This window comes from Telmatherina bonti (genome assembly GCF_933228915.1).
Source record: "Telmatherina bonti genome assembly, chromosome: 5".
Lineage (NCBI taxonomy): Eukaryota > Metazoa > Chordata > Actinopteri > Atheriniformes > Telmatherinidae > Telmatherina > Telmatherina bonti.
In genome coordinates this window covers 7,474,841-7,502,395 of record NC_136623.1, presented here as the reverse complement: position 1 = coordinate 7,502,395, position 27,555 = coordinate 7,474,841, and the positions used below count along the sequence as shown (strand labels likewise).

The window sequence follows — 27,555 nt, the reverse complement described above, 5'->3', positions numbered from 1 at the left end:
CTACCTGTCCTGTTAGCTCTCTCCAGCCAGCAGAAGACGATCTTACCATGGCTCTTGTTTTGTCTCTTTCTCTCTTTTAATCTTTGTGTTTCTTTGCTGAATCTGTGACGTTTCGTGTTTGTGACAAGGCCACCTCGTCACAGTGATGGGAACAGGGTACAGGAGGGTCACTTACCTGAGTGTCAAACATGTCTGCTGGGAATGAATGAGTAAACGGGATCAATGGGTGAGCGATGTCTAAATAGCCACAAAATGTGCAAATGCGGCAGTGACGTCACCATCCGGTGCCCCACTGAACGTGGCAAGGCGCCAGAATATAATGCTTTGTGTTCTCTATGTTTCAAATGTGGCAAATGTACGGAGATACCAATGTATCTAGATTTTGGTGTGTATGTATTAATGTGGGGAGTTAGGAGAAACCTGTTCTTTGTGATAATTCGGGAATTCCTGGTGGGCGGGGCTTGGCATTCATAAGATGCGCATTTTGGAGTTGTCGAGGTGGAGAGTGAGGAGTCGAGATTGGAGAGTAGCAAGTCGTGTGTTATTGGCGCTGGAGAGGTTTACTAGTGGAATCGCTGTAAATAGTTGTACATATTGGTCACTGCATATATTACTGCACTTTGTTGGATTGTCCGGAAACGAATAAAAAACACTCAAACGAAGTCACGACACCTTATTGGGAACAGCAGAGGACCATGACAGTGTTCAGAACAGCCAGTTCCTTATTATGCCGTGAAGTGAAACGTCATGTCGCATCCTGGATGTAAAAGCTGTATAGTGTCGGTTTCTCAGCCTCGGGACGCTGCTGGGCAGCATCAGCTCTAGAAATATACATGATAGATGTCACTGTGTCATCGAATACCTCTGGGACGGGGAGTTTTGAAGGTCAGAAAGTGACGTAATGCGTCTTTAAAAGACTGAATAAAGACTTTGGATGATAAAATAAAGAATTTTTTCCTGTTTTTTTTTTTCATGTTTGGGCTTTAGATGTATGAAAACTGGAGGTGAAATAATAGAATTTTAAAGAAGTTTTTGATTATTTTCTTGGTTTTACCATGAGAAAGATGTTTTTCTGTGTTTAAGCTGTGGAGCGACAGTCTGCTCTCCTGTTACCAATATCTGTAACAGATATGGATTTACTGCGTCATAAAGCAGTACATTTCTGAGAGTCTGATTAACTCTGTGGGGTAAGTTTGTGTCGCTGCGAGTTTAGCTGTGTATTCATCTCCGTTAGCTAGCCTGTCCTAACGCCGGCTGCTCCGACAGCCAGCTGCTTCTAACCAGAGCCTTCAGAGGTCTGTGTGAGCAACCTGGAAGCCATCTCCCCCCACAGATGGCCATTATTAGTGACAGTGAAGAGTAGCCCACAGGGCCAAATGGAATAACAGGGGGCTCATTTCCGCCTAGCTCTGCATGAGCCACCTATGCTGCTAACAACCTCCTCCTCTGTCTTCATATTCTGCTGGGAACGCATTGTTTTTTCCACTGGCAGATCCAAGTTTTCCTTTTTCCCCTTCCAACCAGCACTGTAAATTGGTTCCTGCAGAGATGTTGTGGGAGGGGCAGCTTGCAGACGCACATGTGCAGCAAACGTGAGTCGTTGTAATTCAACACAGGTTCCCTGGAGATGGATCTGAATGGGCTCTTATTCAGCCCCGTGGCTACAAACCGAAGCAAGTGTTGAACTGATGTGAGTGGACAACTGCTGCCCTCGCTGCAGCACGCAGCCACAGTTTGTGTCACAGCAGCGCAGCTTATACGCTGATTATTAGGTTTCACTCTGAGGGGAAGTGGAGCAGCGTGCTGGTTTCGGCACTGGGTGGACATGGTCTGCGTCCGTCTCCTGTAGGGACGGGTCATGAGCAGCATCTCAGGCTGAATCCCTGGTCAGATGTGTCCCTCTTTTTCTTTTTCATCTGCATTACTTTTATTTCCTCTCTGGGGTTCAAAGTATTTCTCATTTCATTCATTTTCATAATATTTAAGTTTCAGGTTCAGTCCATCTAGCTGGACTTAAAGCACACAGATATGAGGAAACAAATGAAGAAATTATTGATTTTAAAGAAAAAAAAAAAAACTCTTTTTGTGCCACTGCACAAATTCCCTGAACTGTTTGAATGGGATGCTCTTTGTTCAAACATTTTGTGGCTTTTGCTTTTCCTACTTTCTGTAGGAAACAGAAACCTGCAGGATTGTGGCCCTTTAGGACCGGAGGTCATCAGTTTGGTTCTTCTCTGGTAGTTTAAATATTTTCAATAAAATGTTGTTTCATTTAGAGATATTTTTTAAAAACAAAATCAATTTTCCTGCTTCTTATCTGAGGTTGAGCCTCAGATTTCCCTTCCCCAGCAACTTGTCCAAATTGTTTAGTTCCAGCTTGGAGATGTAGTTCCTCCAGCGTGTCCCGGGTCTCCCTCAGGGTCGGATCCTGGTCAGATGTGCAGATGTAAACCTCACCGGGTGGCGTCCAGGAGGCATCCAAACCAGATGTCTTAGCCGCTTCATCTGGGGACTTTCTAAGTTGTGACTTTTTTAAAGTTGTTGAAAGCATTTAAACCGAAGCAGGAAGACGTGACACAGCAGTTCAAACTAGCTTCGACTGAGGAGGATTTTAAAAAATTTTTTATTAAAAACAAAAAAACAAGAGAGAATAAGTCCTCCTCGGTCGCACCGCTGACTTCCACGCCATCATTCCTCACCACCATCTGGATTCCTCACCGGTTTTATTTCCTGGTTCAGGTCCAGTCTTTCTTCTGTCTTAAGGTGTCCCCCAAGGCTCTGTGTTCGGTCCTCTCTCTTCATCCTCTCTATCGGCCAGAACGTTTGCAGTGGCTGTTCTAGCTCCAGATCATCCAGATGACCTCAGCAGCCCACTCCACTATCACCAGCTGCCTCACAGAAATAAAACCATGGATGGAAGCCAACTATCTGCAACTCCGCTACAGTACATCTCACAGGCTGATGATTGGCCCAAAATCCTTTCTGGAGTCTCCTCACGACTTCTGCCTCAGCCTCAACCAGTCACAGTAACCCCCTCCTTGCAGATGCACACCTTTCATTTGAAAACCACAGTAGCAAATATCTCCAGAACTGCTTTCTTACACCTTAAAGAGTCAGTTCGCCTCGGTCCTTCGGTCCTCGTCTGTTGCTGAAGCGCCGACCTTTCATCGCCTCCAGGCTGGATTATAGCAGCAGCCTCAAGTCCTGAATAAACCTCAGTCCATCCAGCTGCAGAGCTTTCTAACCGCTTAGTGCCACTAGTTTGGTGGGGAGACTTGGAAATTAAATATAAATATTCCACATGTTGCACCCGAATGGAAAGCTAAGATCCTTGACGTGAGTCATGTTTGCCATCCAGTCTACAGTCAGAACCAGAAACACAGTAAACACTCATTTCTGAACAGGTGCAAATCCAGTTTGAATCCACACTGTACTCCAGTAGCTGCAACGTAAAGCATCCAGCTACTTCAGCAAGGGGCCGGTAAAAGTAGTCCAGTAAGATACACGCTCCATTCGCTTCTCATCCCTCGTTGCATCTAGTTTCGGTCCCCTAAAAGCAGGCCTTCTCCCACCTTACAGACCTCCTCCCTCCCAAAGCCTCCGGTCCACTCTCACCGCCTTAATCCTTCCCTCAAGACCGAACTTAAATAAATTATTGAAAAAACACAGACCTGCAGAAATAAGCAAGACCATGTGGTTTCTGTGGAACTGTGATCATTGGTGTCTAAAGGCTGAAAAGCTGCAGCAAGTGTCCAACAAACCAGCTTTCTTTAACATATGAGTGTTTGTAGGAAATGTGGACCTGCATGTGATTAGTTTCTGGTTTTTACCGGATTTTCTGGGACAGCTGCTGGTTTTTCTGTTGTGATGAAAAAATAAAGATTTAGATTAAAATCTGCGGACGCTCCAGCAACTTAGAGGAAACTGAGTTTTCATCTTCTCCCACTGCTGTTATCCAAACCATAGCCAACACTGTAATGATGTCAAAAGGCTTAAAATGGGAAAAAAAAAAGTCTCAAAAAGTTTTTACAGGAGAGGAATCCTCGTCCAGAGATATGATGGACACCTTCAGTCGAGATGGTGACAGGAACACAGAGCTGAAACCAATCCTCTCATCCTGTCTCCACAGGAACACAAAGAAGGAATCTGACCTGGAGGCAGCTCTGGCCAGGCTGAAGGACCTGGAGGCCCTGCTCAACTCCAAAGATGCTGCCCTCACCACGGCCTTGGGGGAGAAGCGAGCCCTGGAGGTTGAGGTGAAGGACCTGAAGGCCCAGCTAGCAAAGGTAAGAAGCTGTTTTATTAATGCTGAAGTCCCATGTGATGTTTGTGGTGAGGAAGGACACATTTCATGCCTCAGAGCAAATGCGATGGATAAAAGTCATAGATGCGTGTGTGATGATGATGCTGTGGCTCACCATCAGCACCAGGCAGCAACAGGATCCCATCAGCTTAAATACGGAGGGAGATAAAGTTAGAAAACATGAAAAGAAACGGCGACATCAACCTTTAACACCTGCAGGTTGCTTCGAATCCGCAGCTGCAACCTGTTGAAGAACTGACATGTGAAATGTTTGTCTCTGCACGTCTTCTCGCTCCTCCTGCAAACTGCAGAAAAGTCTCAATGAAGTAAATAACTACATGCAAACCCTCCAGGCAGTTGATTATGAATGAGCAAAGGTGGTAAAATAGAGGCGGCTGCATCTCTGCTGCAGGTTTCATCAATGAATTTTACCACCAAACTCCCAGCCACAGCTATGGCCTTTCTCCCCCTACTGGCCAAACTGTGGAACTGCATGCTTTCTCCTCTAAGGAGGCCCAGAGTCTAATGAAAGCTGAAATCCTCTCCCTTTACCTCCTTCCTCCTCCATCCCAGCTGGACGTTAACTTGGCTGATGCCAGGAAGCAGCTGCAGGACGAGATGCTGAGGAGAGTGGACGCTGAGAACCGCCTGCAGACCCTGAAGGAGGAGCTGGAGTTCCAGAAGAATATCTACAATGAGGTTTGTGATCTTCTATTTTACCCATCCATCTCAGTGGTTTGTTGTACTTCTCATCTTTTCTGCAGGGTATTGATTTGCTTCCAAACACCTACATGTTTTACATTTCCTCTCCAGATGTGTCTCACTGATGCACTTTTTGAGTCTCACCTCACCTTCAAGATTGTTTTCCACATTACAACAAAAGAAAAGCTCATATTTGTTCAGGATTACTTTTTCTTTTCATCATAAAGCCATTATTTTATTTATTGTGGCTGCATTTGAGCCAAAACAGGAAACGGCAGTTTTCTAGATGGGAATGGGAAGATTTCTCTGCAAGATCTCTGAACAAGTAATTACTGCAAAGTAACTGATCCGTCAATATGATTAACTTTACTGACCGAAGACGACTTCTGCAGGTGGACTGTTCATTATTCCTACATTTACACTATCAACAGCTTCTCAGAAATGGTAGTTGAGGTGGATATGTGACCCTTCAGCTGGTCTACGGAGGTTTTCCAGCGTTTCTATCCATCCAGGAGGTTTACAATCCAGACACAACACGTAGTGTTTATTCAGAGACTCTAGATGGTAAATCCACCATTATTTATCACATCTTCATCACCATCACTACCATGTTGCTAAGAGACCTCTATTTTCACCTGGACATGATGATTAAGACACTTCCTGTCAACCTTTCCACCAATCAGAGAGCTTAAACTGACGGTAACGTCCAATCAGCCAAAGATCAACAACTGATGAGAAAAGCAGGAAAATAATGATCCTCTATGTCTGGAATAAAGCCAAGAAGATGTTTGGGATGCAGCTGAGGTGGAGGGGCTGCAGTGAGGATAGCAGGCAGATAGTAGCAGAAAGAAGTGTAACTATGGAAACAGTTTCAGTGCCAACAGGTGTGAAATCTGATTTCGAGGCGTTCCACAGGGATCTGGACTCGGCCCACTTCTTTTTCTTTTAAAATAAATGAATTCCTGACGCCGTGAGGCAGCAGTGTGTGTCAACATCAACCTGCAAGCTATAGTCTCACATTTAGCTGAAACTGTCTGTTCTATCTTATAATATTCTGTTTATGTAAATATTTTGTTTCATGTGTTTTTTCAATGCCAACATTTTTCTCCTGAAGACGTGACAGAATGATCTGGATGTGGTCGGCCTTCATGCTGCTATATCTGATACATTAAATTTACATCATTTTAGCCTCATAATCTGCCAGCTGAAGCTGTAACATCATGTCTGACTGCTGACTGGGGTTAAAACTCTCCATGCATTAAGAAAAAGAAATTTTGAGGGTTACAGAAATAATGAACCATGTTTAAATACAAAGGAGTGTAAATGAAATGTTTTTGGAAAGTCACCCTGTCTGCTGCATCTGCAGGAGGTGCGCGAGTCCAAGAGGCGACACGAGTCCCGCATGGTGGAGATCGACAGCGGCCGGCAGCTGGAGTTCGAGAGCAAGCTGGCCGAGGCTCTGGCTGAGCTGAGAGCCCAGCACGAGGACCAGGTCCGCCTCTACAAGGAGGAACTGGAAAAGACCTACAACTCCAAGGTAGAAGAGCAGCAGGAGACGCAGCCGTGTTGATGCCTGCAGGCCAAACGCCGTCTGTGTGTCTGTCTCTGTCAGTATGTCTGAGCTGCTTTCTCATTATGATGCCAAGTGTTTCAGATAATCTGTGTCTTCCTTTCATCTGCATGCACAAATATAACTCCTCCATGTGGGGGTCTGACCAGGAGAAACACCAGCAGCTTCACTTTTTGGCATTTTATTGTGAATTCATTTGAGTTTTAGGCGTTAGGTTTGCTGCTGACAGCTTGTCTCTGCCCGTCAGCTGGAAAACGCTCGTCATTCGGCTGAGAGGAACAGCAGCCTGGTTGGAGCGGCCCACGAGGAGCTGCAGCAGACTCGCATCCGCCTGGAGAGCATGACTGGCCAGCTGAGCCAGCTGCAGAAACAGGTACACACACCTTCCTGACCCAAACTGCTCGCCTCTGCGTGATGATGATGTGCCACCTTTTCATCAGCTGTCAGCGAGCGAGGCCAGAGTGCGGGAGCTGGAGGAGGCCATGGCGCGGGAGCGCGACCTGATGAGGCGGCGTCTGGAGGACAAAGACCGGGACATGGCGGAGATCCGAGCCCGCATGCAGCAGCAGCTGGACGAGTACCAGGAGCTGCTGGACATCAAACTGGCCCTGGACATGGAGATCAATGCTTACAGGAAGCTGCTGGAGGGAGAGGAGGAGAGGTGAGGCTGCTCGTCGGCGTATTTCTGACCCGTCCAGCAGCGGCGGGGCGAGCTGGACCAGTAAGGCAGCGTCCAGAACCGCTGCTGCACCAGGAGACTGGAGGGCCGTCACACTGCAAGCGGGATTCTCTTCGCTGCAACGACAAAAAGCAAATCTTTAGACTCAACATAAAGTTTCTTCTGGTTTATACTGGTGCAGCAGCGGTTAATGGAAGCTGGAAATTCCCACATCCCCTAAACGCCTCGTCTGTGAAAGTCTGTCTTCAGGAAACTAAGAACAACTTCCAGGCTGCTCTGCCCTGGTTGCCACAGCAACGGCCCGTCAGATTAGAAGAAGATGAAACGATGATGGGGTGTCAAAGGCACACACACACACACACACACACACACACACACACACACACACACACACACACACACACACACAGTTTGTAGGATTCATAGATGAGCTGTGGAGTTTCGTTCAGCTCCATCTGTTTCTGAATCCTAAAGTACATAAAAGCATCATTTCCTGAGTTCCAGTCTGCAACTGGATCGTCTTCCTGCAGCCGACGTGTCGTTGTCACTTTCCAGCTTTTAACAGTTATTTTATTTTATTCTAGTTGTCTCGGCGTCTCCCAGGCAACCTTGTGTTTACTCATGTTTGTTTATTTAATTCACAAGTTTTCATATTACTTTAATTTTTAAATAATTATTGCAGTCTGATTTTCTTGTTTATCCGACACGTTAAATTTTGTTCCTTTCTGATAAAATGATATAATTCTAAAATTACTCAACTTTTTTCTCAACGTTTCTTCACAAATATAATGATGATGATGATGATGATGATATAATAAGAATAATAAGAATAAAAAATGTTTTTTTTATTCCCTCCACATATTTTTAGGGGAATTTATTTTTTGATTATTTTATTGGTGTTTTAATCAAATTTTTTAAAAAAGTACTTTGTAAGACTAAAAACTTAAGGAAATTTATTTTATTTCCGGATCTAATTCTATAACATCTTCACACAAGATTTATTTTATTTTATTGTATTGTATTTTATAAAATATATTGTATATGTGATGTTTTGCTTTCATCATTGTCACCGTCTGAATGTCATAATTCATATTTCAGTTGGGCTCAGACGTGGTGGGCTGCTTCTGTTTTTCTATTAATCTATATATATTTTTATTTGCATTTAAACAGGCTGCGGCTGTCGCCGAGCCCCCAACCCCAAAAGGTCACAGTGACTCGGAGCACTGGTTCGGGTCACACGACCCGTCTGGTTCAGATGTCCGGTGTAGCCTCCAGCAGCCGCAACTCCTCTGGCGCCAGCAGCAAGAAGAGGCGCCTCAACGACGATGACGGCGAGACCTCCAGCATGGTGGGAGGCACCGTCACCAAGACCCGCATCAGTCAGCAGGCGAGCGCCAGTGGCCGCATCACGGTGGACGAGGTGGACCTGGAGGGGAAGTTCATCCGTCTGAGCAACAAGTCTGACGAGGTAGCTGCTTTATATAACCCTCCAGGTGTTAAGTCTCCGTTTTCTGTCCGGTCATCCGTCCATCCTCACACGTCTCTCCTGCAGGACCAGTCGCTGGGCAACTGGCAGGTGAAGCGACAGGTTGGGAGCAGCACCCCCATCCTCTACAAGTTCCCCTCCAAGTTCACCCTGAAGGCTGGAGGAACTGTGACTGTAAGTTCCTCTGAGTCCAGCGGGTCTGTTTGTAAGCCAAGTGACGTTGGTCGCTATGGTAACACACACGATGCACGTCCTCTTCGTTATGAAGGACAGAAAACATCTGAGACGGAGGCATTAGCAGCTTCCCGTCATTCTGGAGCGCCTTTGGTCATTTAGGGGAAAAACAGAATACAGTGATTTACAAACATCACCGTGGAGGATTGTAAACCCCCCCATCCTCGCCCCCCCACTCCACACTAATGGTATGATGGAGCCTCCAGGTGGAGGAGGAGGAAACAGAAAGCAGTTTTATCTCCTACTAGTCTTCTCTGTGCTCCTTCCCCTTTTCAGATCTGGGCTTCATCCGGCGGTGGAACCCACAACCCTCCCACCGACCTGGTGTGGAAGAGCCAGAACTCCTGGGGGACCGGCGACCTCCTGCAGACCTCCCTCATCAGCGCCAGCGGAGAGGTCTGACCTCCCGTCTCTGAGATTCCATGTCTTCTTTCAGCTGCAGCGAGCTAACATTTTCCCTCTGGCTTCACCTCCAGGAAATGGCCACGAGGAAGGTGACACGCACCCTGTTCCAGGACGATGAAGACGATGACATGGTAAGCTGCTCAGCTTTCCAGGAACCATCCTGCATGTTGTGGAGCAGCAGTAGAACAGCTGTTTGTCGCCCCCTGCAGAGCGCTCACAGTACCAGCTGCGTGGAGAACGAGTACAACCTGCGCAGCCGCACGGTGATCTGCGACTCCTGCGGGCAGCCGTCAGACCGCAGTGGCGGCGTAACCGAAGGCCTCGTCGGACATTCCTTTTTCATGGGCTCCAACGAACCCAGACAGGTAGAATAATCACTGATGACGATTGTAACTGTGTTTCCTCCAGGATTACAGCAGGGGGGACAAAGTTGCTTAGTCTGGTTCTTGTAATGCCACTTAGTCTGGTTCAGGGTCACAGGGAAGCTGGAGTCTGTCCCAACAATCATTTAGCAAGAGGCAGATACACCTGGAGAGGTCACCAGTCCATCACAGGAGAACAATGTTAGATGTAGGCAACAAGACAGTAACTGGACTTACAGGATGAGAATCCCCTGTTCCAACTTCAGCCCCAGAGATAGGAGAGTCCACCCCTGAGTCCACCAGCTCTGCTTCCTCATCGGAAGACGTGTTGGTAGGATTGAGGAGGTCTTTGAAGTATTCCCTCCACCGACCCACAACGTCCCGAGTTGAGGTCAGCAGCTCCCCACCTCCACTGTACACAGTATTGATGGAGCACTGCTTCCCCCTCCTGAGCCGCCGGATGGTGGACCAGAATCGCCTCGAAGCCGTCCGGAAGTCTTTCTCCATGGCTTCGCCGAACTCCTCCCATGCCCGAGTTTTTGCCTCGGCGACAGCCGAAGCCGCATGCCGCTTAGCCCGCCGGTACCCATCAGCTGCCTCCAGAGTCCCACAGGCCAAGAAGGCCCGATAGGACTCCTTCTTCAGCTTGACGGCATCCCTCACTGCTGGTGTCCACCAACGAGTCCTGGGATTACCGCAACGACAGGCACCAACGACCTTACAGCCACAGCTCCGGCTGGCCGCCTCAGCAATAGAGGCACGGAACACAGCCCATTCGGACTCAATGTCCCCCGCCTCACTCGGGACATGTTCAAAGCTCTGCTGAAGGTGGGAGTTGAAGCTCGCTCTGACAGGGGACTCAGCCAGGCGTTCCCAGCAGACCCTCACAACACGTTTGGGCCTGCCAGATCTGACCGGCTTCCTCCCCCACCATCTGAGCCAACTCACCACCAGGTGGTGATCAGTTGACAGCTCCGCCCCCCTCTTCACCCGAGTGTCCAAGGCATGTGGCCGCAGGTCTGACGATACGACTACAAAGTCGATCATTGAACTGCGGCCCAGGGAATCCTGATGCCAGGTGTACATATGGACACTCTTATGTTGGAACATGGTGTTCGTTATGGACAATCCATGACGAGCACAGAAGTCCAATAACAAAACACCATTTGGGTTCAGAGGGGGGGGACCATGCCTCCCAATCACTCCCCTCCAGGTCTCACTGTCATTGCCCACGTGAGCATTGAAGTCCCCCAGCAGAGCAATGGAGTCCCCAGAAGGAGCACCCCCCAGCACTCCCTCCAAGGACTCCAGAAAGGGTGGGTACTCTGAACTGCTGTTCGGTGCATAAGCACAGACAACAGTCAGGACCCGTCCCCCCACCCGGAGGCGGAGGGAAACTACCCTTTCATCCACCGGGGTAAACCCCAACGTGCAGGCACCAAGCTGGGGGCTGATGAGAATGCCCACACCTGCTCGGCGCCTCTCACCATGAGCAACTCCAGAGTGGAAGAAGGTCCAGCCCCTCTCGAGGGTACTGGTTCCAGAGCCCAAGCCATGCGTCGAGGTGAGTCCAACTACATCTAGCCGGAACCGCTCAACCTCGTGCACAAGCTCAGGCTCCGTCCCCACCAGATAGGTGACGTTCCACGTCCCTAGAGCCAGTTTATGCAGCCAGGGATCGAACCGCCAGGGTCCCCACCCCTTGCTGCCGCCCAGCTCACACTGCACCCGACCCCTACGGCTCCTCCCGCAGATGGTGAGCCCACGGGAGGTGGGGCCCATGTAACCCTTTCGGGCTGAGCCCAACCGGACCCCATGGTCAAAGGCCCGGCCACCTGACTCACGCTCTCGTGCCCCACCCCCAGGCCTGGCTCCAGAGGGGGGTCCCGGTAACCCGCGTCCAGGTTGTACCCTGTTTCGCCTAAAGCCTGCTTCCCCGCAACCCTACGTTGGATTAAGCGGTTAGGATAATGAATGAATAAATGAATATGATGCTGAGTTTAATCTTCAGCAAGTCGTTTTCATCATGCCTACATGCTTCCATGTGATTGGCTGGTGAGATACTTTGTGACATCAGCAGGTGAAGCTGATTAGGTGTCTGAATTCATTAAATGTCTGGTAGGTTCTTTTCTTTCTAACCTTGTCGTCACTTCCTCTTCAGGGTCGCATGAAGCCGGAGAACTGCTCCATCATGTAAAAACCAGACCTCACCTGAACGCACCACCTCCTGCAGCTCACGAGGAGAAGAGTTTCCTGCTGTTGGGATGTTTTTGGATCATTTTTTATACGACTGTTATGGTTTTTTTGTATTCAGGTTCATCTGCAGTTTAGATTTGCTTCCTGGTTTGCAGAATTTTCATGTTTTGCTTTTGTGTAATCAACTTATGTTAATGCATGTCTGCTCTGCAAAAGCTTGTACTGTACTCTGCTTACACACACACACACACACACACACACTGACAGTGTTCGCGCTTCCATCAGAGGGGTTTTACTGTTAATGGCCAGGCAGTCAACACTCAACACGCACAGCTGCTGCACCCTGACGGAAACCTCCGGTGTTTGTCATCATGCCGTCGCCCATCACGACGTGTTTACGCTCCACATTCGTTTGCCTCGTTTTCACAACGTTGTTGTGCTGCGTTTAGATGCAATAAAGCCAAAGAACTGTTAGCTCAGGTTGCTAAGCGGACGCATTGTCGTCAGGCAGCTGGGATGCACCCGAAGCAGAATTAACTAAAGAAATTATGTTTTAGAGCTTCGACAGAAACTATTTGCTGGATAAGCCGAATGTACCAAAACAATTGAATTTTTTCCTCTAAAAAAGATGCGTTATCCATCCAAGCATCATGTTTTCCACCTCCAGGCTCATCAGGACGCCGTCCCGAGTCCTGGCTGATGGAGTCGGTGCCATTTGTACAGTTTATATTTGTAGTGAAACTATGATAAACAGCTGTTAAAAAGCAGCTTTTTCCTCATTGAAAATGCAAATGTGCCTTGAGAGGAAAGACGAAAGCATCATGAGTGTTTTCTCAGCTCACATGCTTCGTGCCGCCGTCTTGTGACCGTCAGACGCCCTCTTTGACTCGTACTAAAACGCTTTTTCCTCTTTCATTCCTGCTAAGCTCTGTGATTTCTGGGATCAGGGTGGGGATTGCGGGGCCTGTTTGTGACTTCATGCGCTGCTTTCTCTGCACAGCAGGTAGATCTGTACTGTAGTCTGGCAGCTTCAGTCATTTATACTCCAGCACAAAGCTTTTCAAAGCATTTATGGAAAATACTTGATGGCCGTCGTGTTTTATTCCGACACTTTAGTGTTTCTGCCAAGTTAGATGTTGTTTTGCCTTAAAAAGTCCCTGAAGTGCCTTCAGACGTCCAGCAAACGGGAAAATAGCCCTCGCTGGGCCTCCATGGTGCAGAACGTGGTTATTTTACAGACACGTATTTAATTGTTTTGTGGATCCACTGTTTGCTCCCCCCCCCCACCCCCTACCGGAACACATGCTTTTGCTTTGGAGGGAGTCTTTCCGACTCGCTTTGGGTTCATTCCTGCACAACTTTTTTCTGCTCAGATCTAATCATGTGCAGGACTTTTTAAATCCTGAATCCTCCAGTTCAGGTCTCGACGTTCATCTGAAGGTCTCAAGGATTTAAAATGTGACCCGAAGCTTTTAATGCCAAAGTTGGAAGATCAGTGCTGTTACCATGGAGATGCCATGGACAGAGATGATGTAATTATTGTTTTCTTTTCTAAAATGATGCTGAATAAAAGCTATTTTCTTTTCCAGTGACTGACTCAGAATTATTCCTGCAAGCAGAAAACACTTTTTTACAGATAAACTTGCCAGCTGAAGATATTTTTTTTTTTTTTTTTTAGTACTTTTCCATGACTAAAACTCGCACGACGACTCTGCTTCTCGGCCAATAAATGCTTTTTCATTCAGAAATGTGGCTGCATTTTCTTCCCGCCTCGGTTATGTACGTAATCTGGTCCGTTTTGAAGTGTAGCTAACCGTCACTTTACCCAGAAAACGGAGAAATGTCACCGGAAATGGCGGGAGTTGTTTAGCTGGCACAACCAGAGAGACAGGAAACAACCAGAGAAGAAGAGGAGGAGGAACAGGAAGAAGATGACCAAAGATTTCTGTTAAAACTGGACCACGCAAATCCGAATTCAGACGTCGCCACGCAGAAACACCGGTATCTCCTCTGGACCCGAGCTCGTCTTGGATGGACTGCCGTGGATTGACGAGTCCATGTTTGGGTCCTCATGGTAATATCCTTTAGATAAAGTCTGGTTTAATCTATGCTGCCAGAGGGAGCGAAGGTCGCGTGCATCCAGTTGGTTTCCAGCCTTGCTGCTTGCATCCAGAGATTTCTCCTGCTTCTCTGAATCTTTTGATATTTTGAACTGTAGACGATGAAATCCTTAAATTCTTCCACGTGTATGCTGACAAACGTTCATTTTGAACTGGTTCCTCTGTGCTCACACAGTTAAAGTGGTGAACCTCGCCCCATCTTGGCTTGTAAAAGACTGTCTGCTGAGGAGGCTCCTTTTATACCCAATGATGGCACCCACCTGTTTCCACTGAACCTGTTACTCATCTGCTTTCCCAGTCTGTTATCCCAGCTTTACTGGGACAGGTTGCAGGAATCAAATCAATATTTGCAAATGAAGTTTCAGTCTGAACTTTCAAAAAAATTGTATTTCTCGTGTTTTAGCTTTAAAAGCTTAAAAGCACAGAACCTTGACTCCTCGTCTCTGCTTACGGAAGCCGAGAGCGGCCGTGGTCGCATGTTTTTCACTGTTATCTCGAGATTGCTGGATAACCAACTTTGTTTTGTCGTGATAACGAGATAATTATTTAATTATTTCGAGAAAATAAAGTTTATAACATGATGACCAGATAAATATCCTGTGATCGCGAGAAAACATAATTCAAGATGGATATTAATCAATAGTTTCCTCTGAAAGCAGCAACGAGACACTTTTAGAAGCAGAATTATGACAAATTATTGCTTTTTGTTTCTCTTTGGCTTGAAGGAAGTAAAGAGAGAAAATCAGCTGCAAGTCGGGAAACAAAGTTTATCACTTAAAGAAAAATCACGTCGTTTTCATGTTCTTCACGTGTAATTAGCATGTTAATCACATGTAAATTAACAAATGTTCTTCACATGTGACTGGCATGTTCTGTGGATCAGATGAAAATGTTCCAGAAACACACGTGCATGTGGTTCCCATGGCGACGTGTTTCCACATCAGATGAAGGAAAAACAGACGCAGCAGAAATTTAAACCCAAACTTTCCCCAGTGGTTGTGTTCAGGTGGGTTTTCTCCCCCATGAGAGGCTGAACCCCCGCTGGCGTCTCCACACACGCCGTCTTCCTCACCGGCTGGCTCTTCAGCCTGGATGCCAAGTCTGTGACGGTGGGGGGAGTACCACCTAAAGCCCACAAGGGGGCGGTGTTGTGTTGAAGTGAGGCAGCCTCAGTTTACCAGCTTCATCATCATCATCCTCGTAGTGAGGAGGAGGGAAATGTTGCTCTGCTTTCACTGAAGCGTTCTCCTGGGGGAGGGGCCTGGGGAGGGGGGGCGGCGGACCGGAGGGAGGTCGTAGTGACCCGGGATGTGGCTGTTCACGGGGAGGTCGTAGTGGCTCTGGGGGTCCTCGTGAGGAGCGTGTCCGAGGGACCTCTGCCGCTCTGGGGACAGAAGAAACTCCAGTTAGTTTGGGAAAACCTGGAATTTCTGGTCAAAAGTGTCCTGGAATCTGTCCTGGAATCTGTCCTGGAACGTGTCCTGGAATCTGTCCTGATATATGTCCTGGAACGTGTCCTGGAACGTGCTTATTGAAAGTCGTCTAATGAAGCTCAGAAACACGTTATTTACATGTTTTAATATTTTATCGGATGGATCTGAAGAGCTGGAAGTCGTGGAGTGCTTCGCATTTTACTCTCCAACCGCCACTAAACCTGTTGTGTTTGTGCAACATCAGCTGAGACGACGTGTCTTTCTGTGGACTGACTTCAGCTTCTTAAAGGTGTTTTCAGAGCAAATCCAGTCCTGGTTCAGTTTTAATCAACAGAAATATCCAACATGTCCCAGATTTAAAGAAAACAATCCGTTGCCTCCTTTAATGAAACCTAAGAAGCAGGTGGAATAAGAAGCTGCAGGATCACCCTGGTTTTCCTTCCTCCTGCTCTTCCGCTTCCTTTCAGCGTCTCTTCCTCAATAAAAGCAGATCTGTGTTCATCAGGAAGCGTCTCCTCCCCAGCTGTCAAACAGCAACAATCCCGTCTGCAGCTTTGACTGACTGAGACTCTGACAGAGAGGTGATGACCTCTGCCGACCAGGTTATCGCTGATCGTTCTGCTGCAGGATTTCTCCAAAAGTAACGAGCAGATTTACATGAAAAGAGACGAATCTGGATCCTGAATGACCAGAAGCCTCCGTGGCAGAGGTGAAGGCTTCTTTTATGCTCTGGTTTCTACCACGATGACACTTCCTCTCCTGAATCCCAGCATCCACCTCACCATCACACATGAAACAATCCACATGGACGTGGAGGCTCCTCCATCACACTCGTGTGCTTTTCTCAGAAGACATGTAGAATCAAATGTTAGTTTATCCACAAACCAGCTGAAACGTGAACTTTCTGTGCATCTGAGATGAACTGGTTCAGTTCTTATAAACTACTCATAAAATGTTATATTCAGCTGCAGAACGTGCTAAAAGATTAGGCTGATAGTTGATGCTAAAAGTTGAGTTTAAAAGTTGATGCTAAAGGTTGATGTTAAAATGATTATGCTAAATGCTGATGCTAAAAATTGATGCTAAAAGATTATGCTAAAAGTTGTGGTTAAAAGTTGATTCTAAAAATTATGCTAAAAGTTGATGCTAAAAGATTGTGCTAAAAGTTGTTGCTAAAGGTTGATGCTGAAAGATTATGCCAAAAGTTGTGGCTAAAAGATTATGCTAAAAGTTGATGCTAAAAGATCATGCTACAAATTGTGGCTAAAAGTTAATGCTAAAAGATGATGCTAAAAGTTGTGGCTAAAAGATTATGCTAAAAGTTGATGCTAAAAGATGTGACTAAAAGTTGATGCTAAAGGATTATGCTAAAAGTTGATGCTAAAAGATTATGCTAAAAGTTGATTCTAAAAGATTATGCTAAAAGATGTGACTAAAAGTTGATGCTAAAAGATTATGCTAAAAGATTATGCTAAAGGTTTTTGCTAAAAGTTGATGCTAAAAGAATATGCTAAATGTTAATTCTTAATGTTGATGCTAAATGTTGATGCTAAGAGTTTTTGCTAAAAGTTTATGCTAAAAGATTATGCTAAATGTTGATGTGACATCATAAATGGAGAACAGAATCATGTCATTCCTTTATTTAAGACAATTTATTGAACCAAAAACTAACAGCGGTGGATGTTATAACACAACATAAACATGTCAAAGTATCAGTAACTTGTCATGTGTCTGCTGAGGATGTCTGACTAAACAGGAGGAAGAAGTGGGCGATGAAGAGGAAGCTATAACTTAATATGAACATTTTGTGATTAATTTATGCTTCAGATGCTTCTTTTGGGTTGTTTTACCGTTAATGACCTCATCATCATCACCCCACCGTCACTAAGCGTCATGCTGTACAATCAGTACTTAAACTCTAAAAGGAAGTTTTACAGAAAGTCAAAATCTGCTCAAATTTCTGGTGGATTTTATTTTTTTATTCTGAGAAGATTTAACAAGCTGAATGTAAAAATTATGTTTTGTATGTAGTGAATGTCTTCCTCCTTTTGTAACCCAGTTTCAGGATCTGGTTCTGGGTGCGATGGTGGACTGAATCTCTTCCCAGTATTCTACTGCGTAGATGCGAAAAGACAAAAGTTCTTCACAGGTCAACAAATATTTGTTGAACTGATTCTCTGATGGAGTTTGAACCAAAGTGGTGTTCCTGGCTTTCAAAGACAACATCATTGCTGGATGGACGGTGACACCCTTATCTGTCACCAGTTAACACGCTGGTTGGAAAATCTTCCGTATTGTCTACAGTCATTTTTGACAATGTTGCTTCATCAAACTTGGACTTGTTTCTGTTACACGATGATTTAAAGAAGTAAAGAAATTTCAGCTCTGTTGCTGAACAGATGCAAACAAATTAATGTTGTCAGTAACCGGATATTTGCCTTGCAGCTGTTCCTGCTGCTTTTCTGCAGATAGTCTGCAGGTGTGTATCAGCAGGTAGGAAAGAAGAGAAAACAAGGTGATGAATGACTTTAGTTGTGATATTTTCCGAGGCTGGTGCTGTAGCTGTAGCTCCTGTTGATGCCAAAAGCTCCTGGAAACAGTAAAAAATACATTTCCGTCTACATTTGTATTGATGGTGAACTAATCACAAGCAGATGAGCCGTTTGGAAACGTGCAAAATCAATACCGGGTGAGAGATCGCAGCTGCCTCGGTGTTTATAGGCTCGTATCAGCGTTTAGGGTGGAACAAGTTGGTCGGTCTACTGGTGAAAGAAAAACTGGTTTTATCTCCGTCTGACAGACTTTGTCATGAATTCCAGTTAGCTTCATTTTTAGGATGGAACGGTGGGTGGAGAAGCGGGTGGAGCGGCAGGTGGAACGGTTGGTGGAGCGGCGGGTGGAGAGATGGGTGGAGCGGTGGGTGGAGCGGCGGGTGGAGAGACGGGTGGAGCGGCGGGTGGAGAGGCGGGTGGAGAGGCGGGTGGAGCATCGGGTGGAGAGACGGGTGGAGCGGCGGGTGGAGAGATGGGTGGAGAGGCGGGTGGAACGGTGGGTGGAGAGGCGGGTGGAGCGGTGGGTGGACAGGCGGGTGGAGAGACGGGTGGAGCGGCGGGTGGAGCAGTGGGTGGAGCGGCGGGTGGAGAGACGGGTGGAGCGGCGTGGGGAGAGGCGGGTGGAGAGACGGGTGGAGCGGCGGGTGGAGAGATGGGTGGAGAGGCGGGTGGAACGGTGGGTGGAGAGGCTGGTGGAGCGGCGGGTGGAGAGGTGGGTGGAGCGGGGAGTGGAGAGGCGGGTGGAAAGACAGGTGGAGAGGCGGGTGGAGCGGCGGGTGGAGCGGCGGGTGGAGAGATGGGTGGAGCGGTGGGTGGAGAGACGGGTGGAGAGGCGGGTGGAGAGGCGGGTGGAGCGTCGGGTGGAGAGACGGGTGGAGCGGCGGGTGGAGAGATGGGTGGAGAGGCGGGTGGAACGGTGGGTGGAGAGGCGGGTGGAGCGGTGGGTGGACAGGCGGGTGGAGAGACGGGTGGAGTGGCGGGTGGAGCAGTGGGTGGAGCGGCGGGTGGAGAGACGGGTGGAGCGGCGTGGGGAGAGGCGGGTGGAGAGGCTGGTGGAGCGGAGGGTGGAGAGGTGGGTGGAGAGGCGGGTGGAGCTGTGGGTGGACAGGTGGGTGGAGCTGCGGGTGGAGAGGTGGGTGGAGTGGTGGGTGGAATGGCGGGTGGAGAGGCGGGTGGAGAGATGGGTGGAGCGGCAGGTGGAGAGGTGGGTGGAGAGGCGGGTGGAGCGGCGGGTGGAGAGGCGGGTGGAGAGATGGGTGGAGCGGCAGGTGGAGAGGTGGGTGGAGAGGCGGGTGGAGCGGCGGGTGGAGAGGCTCGTGGAGAGGCTGGTGGAGCGGCGGGTGGAGCGGTGGGTGGAGCGGGGAATGGAGCGGGGAATGGAGAGGTGGGTGGAAAGACGGGTGGAGAGGCGGGTGGAGAGGTGGGTGGAGAGGCGGGTGGAGCGGCGGGTGGAGAGGCGGGTGGAGAGATGGGTGGAGAGGTGGGTGGAGAGGCGGGTGGAGCGACGGGTGGAGCGGGGAGTGGAGAGGCGGGTGGAAAGACGGGTGGAGAGGTGGGTGGACAGGCGGGTGGAGAGGCGGGTGGAGCGGCGGATGGAGAGGCGGGTGGAGCGGCGGGTGGAGAGACGGGTGGAGCGGTGGGTGGACAGGCGGGTGGACAGGCGGATGGAGAGGCGGGTGGAAAGACGGGTGGAGCGGCGGGTGGAGAGGTGGGTGGAGCGGCGGGTGGAGAGGCGGGTGGAGAGGTGGGTGGAGCGGCGGGTGGAGAGACGGGTGGAGCGGTGGGTGGAGAGGCTGGTGGAGCGGCGGGTGGAGAGACGGGTGGAGAGGCGGGTGGAACGGTGGGTGGAGAGGCTGGTGGAGCAGCGGGTGGAGCGACGGGTGGAGCGGCGGGTGGAGAGGTGGGTGGAGCGGGGAGTGGACAGGCGGGTGGAGAGACGGGTGGAGCGGGGAATGGAGCGGTGGGTGGAAAGACGGGTGGAGCGGGGAATGGAGCGGTGGGTGGAAAGACGGGTGGAGAGGCGGGTGGAGCGGCGGGTGGAGAGGTGGGTGGAGAGACAGGTGGAGCGGCGGGTGGAGAGACGGGTGGAGCGGTGGGTGGAGAGGCGGGTGGAGAGGCGGGTGGAGCGGCGGATGGAGAGGTGGGTGGAGCGGGGAATGGAGAGGCGGGTGGAAAGACGGGTGGAGAGGCGGGTGGAGAGGTGGGTGGAAAGGCGGGTGGAGAGACAGGTGGAGCGGCGGGTGGAGAGGCGGGTGGAGAGACGGGTGGAGCGGTGGGTGGAGAGGCAGGTGGAGCGGCGGATGGAGAGGCGGGTGGAGCGGCGGGTGAAGCGGTGGGTGGAGAGGCAGGTGGAGCGGCGGGTGGAGAGGTGGGTGAAGCGGTGGGTGGAGAGGCAGGTGGAGCGGCGGGTGGAGAGGTGGGTGGAGCGGTGGGTGGAGAGGCGGGTGGAGCGGCGGGTGGACAGGTGGGTGGAGAGGCGGGTGGAGCGGCGGGTGGACAGGTGGGTGGAGAGGCGGGTGGAGCGGCGGGTGGAGAGGCGGGTGGAGCGGTGGGTGGACAGGTGGGTGGAGAGGCGGGTGGAGCGGCGGGTGGACAGGTGGGTGGAGAGGCGGGTGGAGCGGCGGGTGGAGCGGCGGGTGGAGAGGCGGGTGGAGCGGCGGGTGGAAAGTTGGGTGGAGAGGCGGGTGGAGCGGCGGGTGGAGAGGTGGGTGGAGAGGCGGATGGAGCGGCGGGTGGAAAGTTGGGTGGAGAGGCGGGTGGAGCGGCGGGTGGAGAGGTGGGTGGAGAGGCGGGTTCGAGAGGTGGGTGGCGAGGCGTGTGGAGAGGTGGGTGGAGAGGCGGGTGGAGCGGCGGGTGGAGAGGTGGGTGGAGAGGCGGGTTCGAGAGGTGGGTGGCGAGGCGTGTGGAAAGTTGGGTGGAGAGGCGGGTGGAGCGGCGGGTGGAGAGGTGGGTGGAGAGGCGGATGGAGCGGCGGGTGGAAAGTTGGGTGGAGAGGCGGGTTCGAGAGGTGGGTGGCGAGGTGTGTGGAGAAGTAGGTGAAGAGAAGGGTGGAGCGGTGGGTGGAGAGACTCAAACCAAAATGATTGCGTTTATCCAACTGATTTGTTTGCTTTATGAAATTCTCATGTTTTGTCTTAAAAGGATTCTGGATTCGTTAAACTTTCTGCAGACGCTCAAATCGATCCTGACGAGACTCGGAACCATCCGGACACATCTGGGTCTTTCCAGCAGTACAATTCGTCTTTTATCTCAATCAATCCCAGCTTCTATTTTAGTCTCATCCAGCAGATTTGAAAGTTTATGCGTGAAAAACAAATGATAACAAAACAAAAACAAAACAAACACCAAAGGCAGCATCACATCTGCTGCTATCAAAGCTCAGCGAGGTCAGAAAAACTCCGAAACAGTTAAACCTCCTCAGTAGATTCAGCTGTTTGCATGTAAACATTTTTAATGCAGTTTATTCATTCAGATGTTAGATTAATGAGAGAAAAAACAACTGTAGTTTCAGTCAGAATTAATAATTTTTCACTGATATGAAGAATAAAACCTGATTTGATAAGTAGATTTGAAGATCTAGAACACTTTCAAAGCACATCAAGCTGAACGAAATGGAGCGTACCCTCCTGTTTCTGCAGTATTAACAGTTTCTTATTCAGTGTAGACTAAATAAGCATTTCATCCAGCTGTGTGTCATCCAGCTGTGTGTCATCCAGCTGCATCCCAACACCCCCACAGGACCCTGACCCGGCTCCCATACAACAAAGATCTGCATCTCTAACCAGTCTGACCACAGTCCAGGTCTCCACCATGTGATGGTGCATCCTTGATGCCTCTGAGTCCAGAGCAGTTAAAGGTTGATATTTATAATTGTACTTTAGTGTTTGACAGATCAAACTCAGCGTTTCTTTACGTATCTTAGAACATCAACATAATTCAACCTTTTAATAAACCAAAATTTTCCAGTTTATTCGTCAGAAACTCTTCATCTTCTGCAACATTAATAGAAACAATCAAACCCCAAACTTTACAGTTTTACTGTCTGAACTTTTCCAGAAACTCTGGATAAAATGTTCTGAGTGGGAATATTTTTACATAGAGTTGGCTGTTGTACCACCAGTCTGCCAGCAGGTGGCAGCACCTCCCAGCAGGAAGCAGAAATGCTCCCAGTATTTAATGGTTTTACTTCTGTTACATTATTTATACCAAAACTGAGCAATATTAACTAGTATGTTAACAGGAGAGTTAACTGAAGCTCTGCCTTCTCTCTAAAAAACCAAACAGGATTCAGCTTTTTCTGTTTTTATATTCTAAAGTATCAGTCAAAAGTTTGGACACACCTTCCCATTAGATTTAACTGGAAAGTATCTGGACGTTTGACTGGTACTTTAGATATTAACATCATCAGTAGTACTACTGATATCACATTTCCACTCATAATGCTATTTTTACATTTAGGACGTATTTCCAGCTACGTCTGGAAGACCTGAAAGAAGACGGACATGTCCAACCTGAGAGCAGCTTTCTGACTTTAAGCTTCGACTTTCCACGATGACGACGGAGAACTGGTCTGAATGGGAGGAATAGCATTTACTGGGTGTGAGCAAATGTTTTTCAGGCATGTTTTCTGACCCTCTCAGGACAGGTCAGAGGTTGTTAACCCCCTCGGCGCCCTCGGAGAGGGGCCGCCGGTCCAGTCGGTGCCTCTGTGGGTACAGGAAACTGTTTTGTTTCCTCCGGCTCTGGTTTCCGTGGAGTGAGGATGTTTGCTCCAGCAGACCTCCATCCATCGGTTGTTTGTCAGTGTCAGCACCCAGCAGGGAGGAAAATGCTGGTTATCATAGCCGGGGAGGAGGAAGCCATTACACAGCTGTCAATAACGCGTGTGGAAGACAAAGAGACTCTGTCGTGATAAATGGCTTCGAGTTTGTGGACTGCTTTGATTTGTGTGGTAGGAAGAGACTTCCTGCATCCAAACAAAAAGCTTTTGACCATTTTAACAAGTCGCATAACGAAGTAAAAGATGTTTCCCTTGTTGGAACCGAGTCCAGGTCTTTACCAAACCTCATGGTTCGATCTGGAGACGAACCTTTTAAGACCCGAACCGTGAAAAATGTTAAGAAAAGTCGTTATTTGTTTCTTTAATGAAATGGAAAAAAGATTTTTTTTGTTAACCATTTATATCTTAATCTTACAGAGTGCAACCCTTCTCCAACACAACTGACTCAAATGAATGTCTTGTTATTGGGCCTTGTCCCAAGCATACAGAGATTCCTCCTGATTCTCTGTTAATGATATTTTACACTGTAGATGGTGGGATCATTAGAGGCATCATTATTTCACATTAAAGAACATGTTTCTGAAATTATTTCACAAATTTTACGACATTTTGTCTCAGATCGGTGAAGATGTCTGTCCTTTCATCTGAGAGACTCTCTGAAATGCTCTTTTTATATCCAGTTATGCTGCCGACCAGTGAACACAGCTAGGTATTAACTGGTTCTCCAGGTTTTTATTTGTACATTTTACTATTCCAGCCTGTTTATTGGCTAAAAAAAATCCCTTTTTGTGATAACAAAGAACAAGAACAAGTTTCCTTTTCATCAGAAAAAAGGAATAAGAAATGAAATGAAATGTACTTTATTCAACCCCGAGGGGAAATTCCAGGTAATAGCAGGAGGAATGGTTTCTTTAGCTTCTGTAAAAATGTGCCGAGCTGCGGATTTTAGCTGCTAAATGCTGTAATTTGTGTGAATTTCTGAGATGAAGCAGGAATCTGTCACTCTGTTCACTTTCTGGCTGCGATTTTCCTGAAGTTTAACACCAGGAATGACTACCTCGATCCCGATTTTACGAAGATTTCCGAGCTCATCTCTATAAAAATCTTTCAAAACATGTTACAGTGTTCATCGAGATAACAACTAAAACGGCACAAATCACATGAATCACAGCTTTTTTTTTTTTTTTTTTTTTAGTCGATACTTTGAAATCACCCGGTAAAAATATCAGATTTGATGTGTTTTTGATGATTGAGGCTCTCTGCTGATGATTCAAAACATGAAAATTGTTTATGGGAATAAAATGACCTGTGAAGTCACATGATAAGAGCAGCCAATCAGATCTCATGATGATAGTTTTTATCTTTTTACTTTTATGTTTATAATTATTCTATCTATTAAAAGTAACTCATCTTGAATTAACCTGCAGTTTAGTTATTTTATCATGTAAAAAGATTTATTTATTTATTCATCTGTACAGTTTATTAAAGCATTTCTTCTTGATGTTCTTGGTGTTTTTATTTTTGTTCCATCTTCTTGTGCAACCCTCCTTTATAGGGACACAAGTACTGATATAGGTGTAAATGTTGGTGGAAAAAGTACAAGAAAGTAATCATATATATACTCTTATGAAGAGTTTATAGAGTATAAATACTCTGTAAACTCTTAGTTTTGAAAATCTTCAATGTGAAGATAACTGAAGGAAAAGTGAATTGTGAAAATGGCCGCTCTCAGCTTCCGTACATTTATTGTTTATAAAGTAAAACCTCAAGCAGAAACACCTCCTGGAGAAACGAGCTGTGTTTTTGTTTCTCCAGACGATCATCGTTTTCCCAGGTATCATCCCAAACAACTCCTAAACACACACTCACACTCTGACATGAGGAGAAAAAACCAAGAGAATCTCCTCCTCCTCCTCCTCCTCCTCCTCCTCCTCCAGTCCCCTCCCTGCTGTCACCGTTTTCCAGTTTCTTTGGCTCCAGTTCTGGACCCTCCCCCGTTTGGACTGCTGGTTCTTTCTGCAGACTCGTGTGTCCACAGGACTGGAAGGAGCCTGGAGCGCGATCCTGGAACCTGGATCCTGGAGCCTGGAACCTGCTGGTGAAAAAGTGCGTCTTGTCCTGGAAAGTTGCTCTTTGTGGAAGTTTCCTGCGAGGTGAGACGAGCTGCAGTTTTCTGACGTTTTCAAAGCAAAAGCAAAGATGTGTGGACTGTTCAGTGTGTGTGTGTGTGTGTGTGTGTGTGTGTGTGTGTGTCTAAACTCCCGTAACATGTTGAAAGATGAAGTTTACCTCAGTGAAACCTGCTGCGCAGCATGACGGTGAACTCGTGTCTGTTTCTCATTCAGCCGTTAAAATGACGTAAAATGTGAAATATTCTGACGTCAGCGGCGTTTTTTACTCGTCACAGCAAAATGTTGCGGGATTTATGGAAGGTTTTTGGATTTTCTTTTCACACTTTAAGGTCGGGTTGATTATTTCTGTGTTTTATTCTGAACGAGGAGACATGAGCTGGAAAACATCTCGAAGAAAAGTTTGTCCAGTTTGAACTGGGTCTGAACCAGTTCTACAGGGTCCTGGAAGGAGTTTCCAGGAACAGTTCTACAGGGTCCTGGAAGGAGTTTCCAGGAACAGTTCTACAGGATATTTAAAGGACTTTCCAAAGCTCCAGTGGATGCTTCTGTCTAGATGATCCACACTGCTTCAGTTCTGTTCAGGTTCTGGTTCTGGGGAGGATCCATCCCTCCATCGGACCCACTGAGGTCCTGGTTCTGGGGAGGATCCGTACCTCCATCTGACCCATTAAGGTCCTGGTTCTGGGGAGGATCCGTACCTCCATCGGACCCATTAAGGTCCTGGTTCTGGGGAGGATCCGTACCTCCATCTGACCCATTAAGGTCCTGGTTCTGGGGAGGATCCGTACCTCCATCGGACCCACTGAGGTCCTGGTTCTGGGGAGGATCCGTACCTCCATCTGACCCATTAAGGTCCTGGTTCTGGGGAGGATCCGTACCTCCATCGGACCCATTAAGGTCCTGGTTCTGGGGAGGATCCGTACCTCCATCGGACCCATTGAGGTCCTGGTTCTGAGGAGGATCCGTACCTCCATCGGACCCATTAAGGTCCTGGTTCTGAGGAAGGATCTATCCCTCCATCTGACCCACTGAGGTCCTGGTTCTGGGGAGGATCCATCCCTCCATCTGACCCACTGAGGTCCTGGTTCTGGGGAGGATCCATCCCTCCATCTGACCCACTGAGGTCCTGGTTCTGGGGAGGATCCATCCCTCCATCTGACCCACTGAGGTCCTGGTTCTGGGGTGGATCCATCCCTCCATCTGACCCACTGAGGTCCTGGTTCTGGGGTGGATCCGTCCCTCCATCGAACCCGTTGAGGTCCTGGTTCTGGGGAGGATCCATCCCTCCATCTGACCCACTGAGGTCCTGGTTCTGGGGTGGATCCGTCCCTCCATCGAACCCGTTGAGGTCCTGGTTCTGGGGAGGATCCATCCCTCCATTGGACTCATTAAGGTCCTGGTTCTGAGGAAGGATCCATCCCTCCATCGGACCCACTGAGGTCCTGGTTCTGGGGAGGATCCATCCCTCCATTGGACTCATTAAGGTCCTGGTTCTGAGGAAGGATCCATCCCTCCATCGGACCTGTTTCTACTGATCTTTAGTCCAGTTTTTTGATCATGTGACCTCCAGCCTTTTCTGACTGCTTGACAGTTTCCATGGAAACCAGTTCTGATGGGGCTTCAGCCTGCAGCAGATGGACCATCTGAAGGTCCAGGTGGATCTCTCACGTCCTGGTTCAGGTCTTTGCTGGATTTCAGACCCTGTTAAGCTGCAGTAGAGGTTTTGTTTCAGACCCGTCCTCATCGTGTCCAGTTTCCTGTCTGCAGACTGGCCAGTGAAACTTTACTGGTTTCATGGGAACATGACCAGTCTTGCATAACCAGTTTGAACTGGTTATTTGTAGAGTTTTCTGTTGGGGTCCATCCCGTGAGTTGGGAGCTACTGGGCGACTTTAACGTGGACAGACGCGTCTCGACGTTTCCTGCCGGGCGTCTCTCCAGCTTCCATCAGAGAGACTCGGAGGTGGTCTACTCTGGCGAGGAAGTGGAGCTGGTCTGCCGTCCATCTCGTCGACCTCCTCCTCCTCCTCCTCCTCCTCCTGACCTCGGTAACTTTGCTGTGAAGCAGCTGGAACTGAATCCACCTCCTCCGGCCCTGCAGCGCCTCAGAGCCGGGAAACGTGGCGGCTGTGAGTCATCTCGTGTCCCGCCGGTGAAGACGAAGTCTTGCAAATGTGCGAGGCTGCAGGGTGTGTGTGGAGCAGGGTGTATTGATCACACCGCTGATCGTTTTGATGGAAACTGAAGCAGCGGGAAATGAAAGACAAACTGCTGCTAACCGTTGTTCCTGTAGTTGCTTGTTGACAAAGACGTCCACAGCTGATTTAGAGCTTTAGGATGATTAACTCGCTCTGTTTTGGAAACATTTCTGTCCCTCTGCGGAGCCGTAAAATCACCATAAATCTCTATAAATCTCTATAAGTTCAGCTTTCTTGTGTTTATTCTCTGTAAAAGTGACAGAAGAGCATTTTGATGGAGAATTCTTGGCTCTGTCTGACAGAAGAACGTTTTACCTGTCAGAAAAACTGGTCTGGACTTCTGACCATATTGTCTCTTCCTTTCAGGCATCTAAATGTTTCACTCAGAAATGTTAGATAGATA

General features: G+C 48.3%; 2 protein-coding genes across 2 annotated transcripts in view; both read left to right on the top strand.

Annotated features, from left to right (window-relative positions):
• lmna (lamin A) overlaps positions 1 to 13,450 on the top strand; it is a 34,511-nt gene extending 21,061 nt beyond the window's left edge. The window contains exons 3-13 of the mRNA XM_079240851.1: positions 4,130 to 4,286; positions 4,877 to 5,002; positions 6,372 to 6,542; positions 6,823 to 6,948; positions 7,016 to 7,236; positions 8,425 to 8,722; positions 8,807 to 8,914; positions 9,251 to 9,370; positions 9,451 to 9,510; positions 9,589 to 9,744; positions 11,903 to 13,450. Coding sequence (XP_079096977.1) covers positions 4,130 to 4,286; positions 4,877 to 5,002; positions 6,372 to 6,542; positions 6,823 to 6,948; positions 7,016 to 7,236; positions 8,425 to 8,722; positions 8,807 to 8,914; positions 9,251 to 9,370; positions 9,451 to 9,510; positions 9,589 to 9,744; positions 11,903 to 11,938 — 1,579 coding nt within the window. The 3' untranslated portion in view covers positions 11,939 to 13,450. The remainder of the gene's footprint in view (positions 1 to 4,129; positions 4,287 to 4,876; positions 5,003 to 6,371; positions 6,543 to 6,822; positions 6,949 to 7,015; positions 7,237 to 8,424; positions 8,723 to 8,806; positions 8,915 to 9,250; positions 9,371 to 9,450; positions 9,511 to 9,588; positions 9,745 to 11,902) is intronic.
• An 11,412-nt stretch (positions 13,451 to 24,862) lies between these two features.
• Positions 24,863 to 27,555, top strand: part of pear1 (platelet endothelial aggregation receptor 1) — a 72,229-nt gene continuing 69,536 nt past the window's right edge. The window contains exon 1 of the mRNA XM_079241423.1: positions 24,863 to 24,975. The gene's annotated coding sequence lies outside the window, so the exon portion shown is untranslated. The remainder of the gene's footprint in view (positions 24,976 to 27,555) is intronic.